The sequence below is a fragment of the Piliocolobus tephrosceles genome, chromosome 7, assembly GCF_002776525.5.
Source record: "Piliocolobus tephrosceles isolate RC106 chromosome 7, ASM277652v3, whole genome shotgun sequence".
Taxonomy (NCBI): domain Eukaryota; kingdom Metazoa; phylum Chordata; class Mammalia; order Primates; family Cercopithecidae; genus Piliocolobus; species Piliocolobus tephrosceles.
In genome coordinates, this window is record NC_045440.1 from 147,943,677 (window position 1) to 147,954,746 (window position 11,070).

Below are 11,070 nucleotides of genomic sequence, written 5' to 3' on the forward strand. Positions count from 1 at the left end.
AAGGGAAGCTCTTTCCAGGGAAAATGCTTTGTCTGGGAGGGCAGAAGAGAAAAGGCAAGGGAAGCAGATTTCTGCAAGCGTCAGAGCCCTTGAGGGAGTGGCTCTGCTATGTTCAGTCACTGGGGCTGTGGGAGCAGGAGGCGTGGGGCAAGGTGAGGGCATGGCAGTGAGGGAGACACTGGAGTGTTGGAGTCAGGGCTTGCAGGAGTGAGCCGGCAGAGAGGAGGCGACGGGCAGAGTGGGGTATTGAATGGAGGTGACGTGGGCTGCAGTTACTGGTGGTGATGGAGCACAGTTGGTCAGATGAGGACACTGGTGTAGAGAAGAGGTCAAGGCTCGGAGGGGACAGGCAGTCTGCGGAAGTTTCTCCATGAGAACATTAGACCACCAGGAATTCGGGCAGCGATGGGTGGGGGCGAAGCCACAGTGAGGGCTGGTGCTGGGTGCTTGGTGCCTGATGATGTGTGTTCCAGCTGGAATGCTCAGGGAGAGGAGGGCAGGGGACTCCAGGCCTCAGCCAGGAGCATGAAACGCTCAGGGAGAGGAGGGGAGGGGACTCCAGGCCGCAGCCAGGAGCACAGGGGTTGGGGAAGGAGGGCCCTCAGTAGGGAAGACATGGTGTCACTGGGGACAGAGCCCCAGGGCAGGGTTTCAGGATGGAGGCTTGAGAAAGCCTGGATCAGAAGCCCCCTCCTGGCCGGGCGCGGTGGCTCACCCCTGTAATCCCAGCACTTCGGGAGGCCGAGGCAGGCAGATCACTTGAGGTCAGAGTTCAAGACCGGCCTTGCCAACATGGAGAAACCCTCTCTCTACTAAAAATACAAATATTAGCTGAGTGTTGTGGCACACACCTATAATCGCAGCTACTCAGGAGGCTGAGGCAGGAGAATCATTTGAACCCCGGAGCCAGAGGTTGCAGTATTTCATGCTGATGCAGGTGCTTTGGGATGAACTTCTAAGGGTTGGACTGGGAGGGGGGTTGGACTGGGAGGGGGTGAGCTGCACATTGGGCCCTGGAGGACACTCAGATCCTCCTTCCTGCCCCCATCACCACTCACTCATCTAGCCACCACTTCCCTGAAACTGCTGCTTCCTTGGAGCAGTCTGCAGGCCCCGGGCCTGCCCTTTGTGTAGGAAACTTGTTGCTGGGGCCTCCCTCCCAGAGCTTCATGCAGCTGCAGAGGCCCCTCCAGAGCGTCGTCTTCTGCCCTGGACGCCCCATGTCTTCTGTGCTGACCGCAGTAGACGTGGTGTGACGTGCTGGTGCGCATCCTGCAGCTCGGCTCCAGTCCCCAGATATAGGCTGCTTAAAGGCAGGGCCTGCCCCCACTGTCCCTCCCCAAGGCACAGGCAGACAAGTGCAAATGGAACCTCTCCAGCAGCCACCAGCCCGCTTTATGGCTGGTGCTGTCCTTGTCACGTTTTGGGAGGTCTCTGGACATTTGGTTTCTTTTCAGAGTGGACCATGTGGGCCACGGGCCATAGGGAGCCTTGTTCTGAGCTTGTCCACTCCTTGGCTGCACTGAGCTGTGCCTGCCTTGCCAGCTTCTGCCTGGCTCCCTCGGTCCTTCACAATGGCTAATGAAGGCCCCTCTTCCAGGTGCTGGCACATGGGTGAAGAGTCGTAGAAGAGGGGCCTGCAGATTGTGCTCTCAGCAAGCTTGTCGCCTAGTGGAAGAGACTGGCCGGGACACAGAACCCACGTGTGGACGCTGCTGTGGGTTGGTGGCAGGGGTCGGGAAGGTGCCATCAGGAGTCCTCAAAGGTGAGCTGCTGGGGCCGGGTGCGATGGCTCACGCCTATAATCCCAGCACTTTGGGAGGCCAAGGCGGGCAGATCACCTGAGGTCAGGAGTTCCAGACCAGCCTGGCCAACATGGCAAAACGCCGTATCTACTAAAAATACAAAAATTAGCCCGTGTGGTGGCAGGCGCCTATAATCTCAGCTAATTGGGAGACTCAGGCAGGAAAATCGCTTGAACCTGGGAGGCGGAGGTTGCTGTGAGCCGAGATCGTACCACTGCACTCCAGCCTGGGTGACAGAGCAAGACCCTGTCTCAAAACAAAACAAAACAAAACAAAACAAAAAACAGAAGCTGCTGTCTGCCCAGCCAAGGGTTGGGAGAGACCAGCAGTCTGGCTAGAGAAGCCTCCCATCCAGCCTTCCAGATGAACGGTGAACAGTCTCTCTGGCAGGACACCCAGCACTGGGGTTGGTTACAGCTGAGGTGAGGCATGTCTCCAGAGCCTGCACCTTCAGGTCAGCAGTCCTTCTGAGTCCGGCATCCCAGCCACTGACACCCCGACAGCCTCTCTGCCCGTACAGAGAAGTCTGGCCAGGCATGGTGACGCATGCCTGTAATCACAACACTTTGGGAGGCTGAGGCAGGAGGATCGCATCAGCTCAGGAGTTTGAGACCAGTCTGGGCAACACAGGGAGACCCCAACTCCACACACAAAAAAGACAACAACAACAAATAAGCCGGGTGTGGTGGCGTGCACCTGTAGTCCCAGCTACTGGGGAGGCTGAGGTGGGAGGATCGCTGGAGCCCAGGAAGTTGAGGCTGCAGTGAGCTGTGATTGCAGCACTGCACTCCAGCCTGGGGACAGAGGAAGACCCTGCCTCAGAAACAAAACAGAATCAAACCAGTCTGTGTGTATGTAACACTTTTAGCCAGGCTCTGGCAGCCTCTGTACCCACTGGCAAGATACCATAGCCATTCTCCCAAGGACATTGAGACCCACCTCATCTTGTTAACAGATGTGTATGTATAGACATTATTCTACAGAATGGCTACACAGTTATTTTTCCCAGAATGATGGGCATCTAGGTAGTTTCCCATTTTTTGCTCTGTATCTCGTAGATATTGCTACAAATAAAATCAAACCTGGTTGGGTGTGGTGGCTCATACCTATAATCCCAGCACTTTGGGAGGCCGAGGCATAAGGATTGCTTAAGTCCAGGAGTCCAGACACCAGCCTGGGCAACACAGGAAAACACTGTCTCTACAAAACAAATTTAAAAATTAGCCGGGTGTAGGCCGGGCGCGGTGGCTCACACCTGTAATCCCAGCACTTTGGGAGGCCGAGGCGGGTGGATCACCAGGTCTGGAGATCGAGACCATCCTGGCTGACATGGTGAAACCCCATGTCTACTAAAAATACAAAAAATTAGCCGGGCGTGATGGTGGGTGCCTGTAGTCCCAGCTACTCAGGAGGCTGAGGCAGGAGAATGGCGTGAACCCAGAGGCGGAGCTTGCAGTGAGCAGAGGTCATGCCACTGCACTCCAGCCTGGGCAAGAGTGAGACTCCATCTCAAAAAAAAAAATAAAAATAAAAAAATAAGAAAGAAAAAATTTTCCGGGTGTGGTGATCCCACCTGTGGTCCCAGCTACTTGGGAGGCCAAGGTGGGAGGACTGCTTGACCTTGGGAGGTCGAGGCTGCAGTGAGCCGTGATTGCACCACTGCACCCCAGCCTGGGCAAGAGTGAGACCCTGTCTCTTAAAAAACATAATAAAAAATCAACAACAAAACAACCAAGTCTTTCAGTTATAAGTTACAGGAACCAACTCCACCAAGCCTAAGCATAACTGGGCTATAAAAGCCCCCAGAACCAGCCGTAGGGCAGGCAGTGTGGGGGCGCTGGGCTGGCCGTCCCTGGTGGGGCTCCTGTGGGACCGTCCAGGTGCTGCCCACTGCACCGTGGTACGTGGGGTTTCACCCTGTGAAGCGCGGCCAGAAGGCAGGCAGGCTCCCCAGCACCGTCAGTCCCTCTCGCTGGCCTGCTCTGGGGGTTTAGTAGGGTGGGGTCCTAGAAATCAGGCTGTCAAAAGGCATACTTTGTTTAATTTTTGAGACAGAGTCTCTCTCTGTCACCCAGGCTGGAGTGCAGTGATGCAATTCTGGCTTACTGCAAGCTCCGCCTCCTGGGTTCAAGCGATTCTCCTGCCTCAGCCTCCCAAGTAGCTGGGACTACAGGCGCCCGCCACCACACCCAGCTAATTTTTTGTAGTTTTAGTAGAGACGGGGTTTTACCATGTTAGCCAGGATGGTCTCAATCTCCTGACCTGGTGATCCGCCCACCTCGGCCTCCTAAAGTGCTGGGATTACAGGCGTGAGCCACTGTGCCTAGGTGCACATTTTAAGTTTGGAGGTGCACCTTACTGAGGTGCACTGTTCACGCATCCCTGTGAACGTGGGAGCCTATAGCAGGTCCCCAGCCCTCTGCCCCGCCTGTAGAAGCAAGTTCCCATCCTCTTTCTGCACCCTCCTCAAAGTTTCTCTGAGACTCTTCTTTCCCCTACCCCTTTCCTCTCTTTTCTTTCTCTAAATAGCATGCGGCCACCACCTATCCCTTGTCCCTATATCTGGGTGAATAGAGGGACACTGCCCCTCAGGCTCTGGGCTCTTGTTGTACCACGGACACTGGGAGGTGGGCACTGTGGTGAAGTAGTGACCGGGGCAGCTCTGGATTTAGGCGTGGCCTTGGTCTCCCCATGTGGAAGACGGGGTGATGGCAGTAGAGAGGGCGCTGAGGCTCTTGGGCCTGGAACTGTCCTCACGGGGGCTCCTGGGAGCGTGGGCTGGGCCTCCGTGCTTTGCCGGGCCTCCCTTCCGGAAGCCACATGGCCCGGGGTGTGCAGGCTGTGAGGGGCGGTGGGTGAGGGTCAGGAACAGTGCCCCGTATCCTCCACGGGGCTCCTCCCGCCTGGGCCCACGCTCAAGTGCAGCTGGCCTGGGCTTTGACTGAGAACTGGAACGAACCGACCCGGGAATCTGTTTGACATTCCAGGGAGGTTTGGGGGAAGGTTTGTGGAGGAGAGGGAGCCGCCCTGCCCAGCCCCTCAGCCTGGGTGTGTCCGTTTGGTAGGACTGCGAGCCGGCCACCAGGCCTTCATGGCTCAGCCAAGGGGCAAGTCTTCTCGGCTCTGGTGGCTGTTCCTGATCCATCTTGTGGCTGGGAGGAGTAGACAAAGCTTGCTGAAGTTCAGCTAGGGCAGCCAAGATTCAGGTAGGTGGGAGGCTGCCTTTCCTCCTGGAGCCCTCAGCCCACTGCCGTGGGCCTTCAGCCAGCCCCTTCCTTCTGAGGCTGGTTCCTGGGCAGGGAGGCCAGAGGGGGACGCTTAGGGCTCAGCCTGGGGGGAAGTGGGCACTGGGACACCCCCTGGCACCCACTCTTGGGGGGCTCTGGGCTCACTTTGGGCACCTCATTTTCTCTTAGAGAAGGCAGTTGGGCCCTCGAGCAGGACAGGAACCTGCCCAGAGTCCCATGGAGACATCCGGCAGCTTCCAGCTAGGAAGGTGGGCCTGCCAGGGTGGGGGCCGAGTGCCCTGTGAGCCGTGCTTGGTGGGGTGGGGGAGGTAGAGCCTCCCCACCCGTGGGCCTCCCTCTGCAGCCGGGGGTGTTGGGGGGCGGTTTCCACTGTCCAGATGCTGTTCTCTGATGAATTTTCACGGATGAGCCTCGGAATGAGAAACGAGACAGGCGTTCCGTCGGGAGTGCGGCTGCTGTGCTCAGGCTTTCTCTTCTGTAGGACACGGGCAACAGAACATCTTTTCTTCCTTTTTAAAAATTTGTTTTAATTTTTTTCTTTTACATTAATTATTTTTTAGTAATATAAATTGAGACGGGGTCTCACTGTGTTGCCCAGGCTGGTCTCGAACTCCTGGGCTCAAGAGACCTGCCTGCTTAAGCCTCCCAAAGTGCTGGGATGACAGGTATGAGCCACTACCGTGCCCCGCCCATCTTTTCTTTATAAAATGCTGGGGACGGTAGGTGGTGTCTGTTAAATCTTTCTTTCTGTCTTTTTTTTTTGAGACAGGATCTCCCTCTGGAGTCCAGGCTGGAGTGCAGCGGTGTGATCTCAGCTCACTGCAGCCTCTACCTCCCGGGCTCAAGGGATCCTCCCACCTCAGCCTCCGGAGGAGCTGGGACCACAGGCGTGTGCCACCAGCTAATTTTAAAATTATTTTGTAGAGATGGGGTCTTACTCTGTTGCCCAAGCTGGCCTTGAACTCTTGGGTTCAAGTGACCTTACTACCTTGGCTCCCAAAGTGTGGGCATGAGCCACCGCGCCCGGCCAAGGCTAAATCTTTTTAATCTCTCCTTCCCGTGGCTGGAGAGAGACTGGGGCTGGGCGAGGGCAGCCTGCCTTGCTCTCCTTCCCTTGCTCTTGGCTTGTGATCTCTTTGGGTTGAGGTGGGAGTAAGTGTCTACTGCCCAGGTGGGTTCTCTGGCAGGTCCAGAGATGCCAATGACAGAGAGGTGAGGATCTCATCTTGCCAGCCCTGTCAGGAACAGGGTGTGGGCTGTGACTGGCTGGCAGGGAGGGAGGGCTCTGCCACACCAGGTGTGGTGTGCCTCCTCTGTCCTCGCAGATGGGGAGCTGGCAGCATGCCTGCAGGAGTGGCTCTCCCGCCTCTCTGGTACCCATGCTATGTCTCTGGAGGGCAAGGGGAGGACTTGGGAGCCTGGGCGGGGCGTCTGGCCAGTGTGTGCTTGCCCTGGCCTCTGCAGTCTGCAGAGCTGGCAAGGCTTGGGAGCAGGCTGCTCAGAGGGAGAGCTACTGCCTGGAAAAGCTCTTCACCTGGCAGACAGAAAGCCAGGCTGGGGCTACTGACCTTATTGGCCGTGTCCTCAGAAGCCTCTGAGGCTAGGCCTGCAGAGGGGAACTATGTCTAGAGTAGGCTAAACCTGTAAAGTGGGCTCCCAGATAAATTGGGGGCCCCTGAACAAAAAGGACCTGACTGGCTTAATTTGACCTGGCCCAGGACAGTTCCCTTCCTGAAAGAAGGGGGCATTGTATGACTTATTCTGGGTATAAGTCCAGCAGTGAAGAGTTGGGTCAGTGTGTAGATGGCCATGAGGCCTGGCTGGGTGGAGAATGGGACTCCTGGTAGGCATCTTCTGCAGAGCACGGGGTGCCTTATATATGTATATATGTATGTATGTATTTATGTATTTATTGAGATGGAGTCTCGCTGTGTCGCCCAGGCTGGAGTGCAGTGGCGCGATCTCGGCTCACTGCAAGCTTCGCCTCCTGGGTTCATGCCATTCTCTTGCCTTAGCCTCCCAAGTAGCTAGGACTACAGGTGCCTGCCACTATGCCCGGCTAATTTTTTGTATTTTTAGTAGAGACGGGGTTTCACCGTGTTAGCCAGGATGGTCTCGATCTCCTGACCTCGTGATCCACCCACCTCAGCCTCCCAAAGTGCTGGGATTACAGGCTTGAGCCACCGCGCCCGGCCAAGCACAGAGTGCCTTCTGAGGTGCGGCCTGTGGCCAGCCAAGCGACCACACTTGGTGTGTCGGGCAGGACTAGGGCCATAGCGGGTACATCGCCAGGGTCGTGCTCCAGCCAAAGCTATCTGCCTGCCTGTCTGTCCCCATAGGCCTCAAGCCAGGCACCAGGTGGGGGCTTTTATTGCAGCCCAGGATGGCAGAAGCATTGTGGGAACCCAGCAAGGAAGAGGTCTAGAGACTGGGCAGTGAGAGGCTGGGGTGTCAGTCAGGACAGGCGGAGGTGCAGGAGGCAGGGCCTGCCCTTGGAAGGCAGTAGCCTGCAAAGCCCTCATGACGGTTCCAGGAGACCTCACCCTACCCAGCCTGAGGGCAGCGCCTGGCCTGGAGGAGCAGCCTGGCGGGGAGTGCCTCGCGGGGGTGGCAGCCGTTTCTGGAAAGGGTGGGTGGGAGGAGCCTGACATGCCTTTCCCCTGCCCCTCTCTGGACCTGGGGCAGAATGGGGGCAGAGGAGCTCCCCGTACCCCCAGGATTGTTGCTCTGCAGTGCTCTCTGTGGACCAGAGGGTGGGCCTCACACAGGGCAGGACCCGAGATGGCTGGAAGCCTGGTCTCACCCGAGGCCCAGGGCAGAGGCTCCCTGGGGCCACCCTGTCTCAAGCCGGCCTCAGTGTGCTTCCTTGTTCCCCACTTCTCAGGTGTGAGCAGCTGCCGGAAGGGGAGGTGATCCTGAAGACACTGTGGCTGGCCCGCCTGTGCCCTTGGTGCCCTGGCTGCCTAGAGAGCCTCACCCCTGCGCCCTGGGGCCAGGACTCCAGAACTCTGACTACCTGCCCTGCCCCAGCCTCAGCGGCTGCACCTCCTCATTAGTACTGATGCACTGACCTCGGCACACAGCTGGGAGGGGTTGGGGGGCTGGGCCATGCCTGCTCCCAGGCCCAACCCAGGCTCCTGAGCCTGGAAAGTGAAAAGAGGCTCTCAGGGGCTCACAGGGGCTCTCACTGCTGATTGGCCCTGCCCTCCCTTCTCCCTCAGCAAGGTGCCAGGAAGCTGGAACCTTGTTATCTGGGTAATTAGTTTCAGACCCTGGACTGAGGCCGGCCAGGTCTTGGGGCTACCTCCCATAGGTTGTGCACCCTGACCCCGAGAGGGAGGCGAGGCACTGCTGGTCAACAGCTAGAGGCTGGCCTGGGGAGCAGGTTCGGGGTGCCCTTCCACACTGCCCTCCCTGCCCTGGCCCGTGCCCCCCAGGGCTACCTGGGCCTGGATATCTTGTGGGGCCTCCTGACCCAGCCAAGGGCACAGAGCTTTGGGAAGGGGATGCCCCCGAGGGTGCCCGTCCAGCCAGCTGCCCCACCCCTCAGGCCCAGCCTGGCCCCCAAGCTCCCCACTCTGGTGCCCCGAGCAGCCCTGTGGGCAAGCAGCCGCCACCATGGCCGAGCACCTGGAGCTGCTGGCAGAGATGCCCATGGTGGGCAGGATGAACACGCAGGAGCGGCTGAAGCATGCCCAGAAGCGGCGTGCCCAGCAGGTGAAGATGTGGGCCCAGGCTGAGAAGGAGGCCCAGGGCAAGAAAGGTCCTGGGGAGCGTCCCCGGAAGGAGGCAGCCGGCCGAGGGCCCCCGAAGCAGGTCCTCTTCCCTCCCAGTGTTGTCCTTCTGGAGGCCGCTGCTCGAAATGACCTGGAAGAAGGTGAGTGTGGCTGAGCCCAGAGCAGCTCCCAGCAAGCGGCCCACTCCCTGCCACCTGGGTGCCGTCTCATGCCAAGCCTGGTGGCTGGGCCTGTCCACAGCTCCTGGGCTCCAGCCCCCAGATCTTGCCTGGTCTCTTCAGGCTGGGTGGCCCAGCGTCCCCCCATCAGGCAAACCCCAGGCAGTGGGCAGCCCTGAGGTGAGCCCGTGAGCCTGTGCGGGACAGCCTTCCTTCAGGCGGGGCTGCATGCAGAGGGGTCCTGCTGTGAGGTGAGCGAGGCCAGGGGTGGACCCCCAGGAGCCTTCAGACACCTAGTGCGGGCCCCGTGGGGGCAGGGTGGCCGGTAGTCACTGCTGCCTCTTTCCAAGCTGCTCAGGAGAGCCCTGGTCTCCACCTCTGTAAAGTAGCGTGGGACCGCCCACCTCTGCGGGTTAGAGAGCCAGGCCCTGGGTAGGCACAGAGCCCATGCTGGTGGCCCCCCTCTCGATGCCTGCCCCGGGCTCTGCTTTTGACTCTGTTCTCACCTGTGCTCCACGCTTGCAGCCCCAGCTGTGTGGGTTCCACTTGTGGTACTCTGGGGTCTGGGGAGAAGAGGCACTGTAGTGGCCCTTGACCCCTCCCTGCCTCCCTCCAGGGCAGAGTAAGGAGGAGCTGGCAGTGTCTGGCCTGCATCTTCCCATGTGGACAGGAGCCCTCCCAGGAGGCCTGGAGGCAGAGGGTGCCATGGTCCACAGGGAGCTGTGGGAAGGCAGGAGCCCTGCTGCTGCACCCCAGGCGCCATCAGGGAGGACCCTGGTGACCTGGGCGAGAGCTGGGCCTGAGTTGGGATCTCTGGAGGGGAGGGGAGCAGAGCAGGGATGTACTCTGGCGGTGGGGAGCCTCAGGTCCGGTCCCAGAGGACGCAGGGGAGATCCTGAACACAGGGCTGGCTAGTTGTCAGGGGAGAGCCGAAGAACTGCAGGTTATGGCATAGCCTAGCTGCGGTAGCCTCGGAGCAGGGAGCCCTTCCTGGCTGAAGGGAGGTGCGGGATTGTTGGAGTGCTGCTCTCACAGAAGCACGGCCTGTTCTGGGGGTCGGAAGGCTGGAGCACCACCATGGAGGGCCTGCAGGTGGGTGGAGGCAGAGGGCTTCTGGGAGTGTGGCTGGCCTGGGCCAGACAGATGCCTGGTGCTCCTGCCCCCACCCCCCCACTCTGGTGTGCCTCCTGCCATTGGCACCACTGTCTTCCTTGTCCTTCCCCGAGTCCTGGGCCGAAGCACAGTTGATAGGACCTGACCAGGGACAGGACCCTGTCCTCACCTTGCCACCTTTTTTCAGTCCGCCAGTTCCTTGGGAGTGGGGTCAGCCCTGACTTGGCCAACGAGGACGGCCTGACAGCCCTGCACCAGGTCAGCCTGCACTGGGCGTGGGTGGGGTGGGGGCTGGCCCCCATGCTCTGGCCGCTCACGTGGCACGGTTTGCAGTGCTGCATTGATGATTTCCGAGAGATGGTGCAGCAACTCCTGGAGGCTGGGGCCAACATCAATGCCTGCGACAGTGAGGGCTGGACACCTCTGCATGCTGCGGCCACCTGTGGCCACCTGCACCTGGTGGAGCTGCTCATCGCCAGGTAGGGCCTGCTGGGCGTCTGTGGCAGGGAGGGGCTTCCTCTCAGATGGCCGCTCAGGAGGCCCCTCTTGGGCAGCAGACCCGGCTCTCGGCCTCATGTGTTCCCACCTTCACCTTTGCTGACCCTGCCTGTGTCCTGGCATGGAGAGCAGAGCCTGGGGCCCCAGGGGGATGGGCATGTGCCCAGGGCAGCTCGGTCTCTGCCTCCCCAGCATGCAGCCTCCTGCCGAGAGGGCAGGTCTCGGGCTCCCCCAGGGTGTGCACAAATGTCTTGGTCAGGGAGCACAGAACTGGTAAGGAGAGAAGGGGAGTGAGGAGGCCAGGTGGCTTGGGAGGAGAGGGTACCTGAGCACAGGTAGGGCTTTTACCTTTAACATAGAGGGACGTAGAGCAGGAGGAGCTCTGAGCAGGGAGGGTGGTGGCCTCACCAGGGTCCACGAGCCTCCTCCCTTCCTTCCCCTTCGCTCCAGGCATCTGTAGGTGGGAGAGAGGTCAGGGCTGTGGTCCTTCTCGAGTGCCCCCGTGAGGCCG

General features: G+C 59.5%; 1 protein-coding gene across 6 annotated transcripts in view; it reads left to right on the plus strand.

Moving 5' to 3' along the window:
• Positions 1–11,070, plus strand: part of PPP1R16A (protein phosphatase 1 regulatory subunit 16A) — a 29,346-nt gene that overhangs the window by 15,698 nt on the left and 2,578 nt on the right. For 3 of the 6 annotated variants that reach the window (XM_023188311.2, XM_023188313.2, XM_023188314.2), the window contains exons 2-5: positions 1,601–1,765; positions 7,938–8,930; positions 10,249–10,319; positions 10,395–10,540. In XM_023188311.2, coding sequence (XP_023044079.1) covers positions 8,672–8,930; positions 10,249–10,319; positions 10,395–10,540 — 476 coding nt within the window. In that variant the 5' untranslated portion in view covers positions 1,601–1,765; positions 7,938–8,671. The other 3 variants (XM_023188312.2, XM_026449693.1, XM_023188315.1) reach the window with 3 other exon arrangements.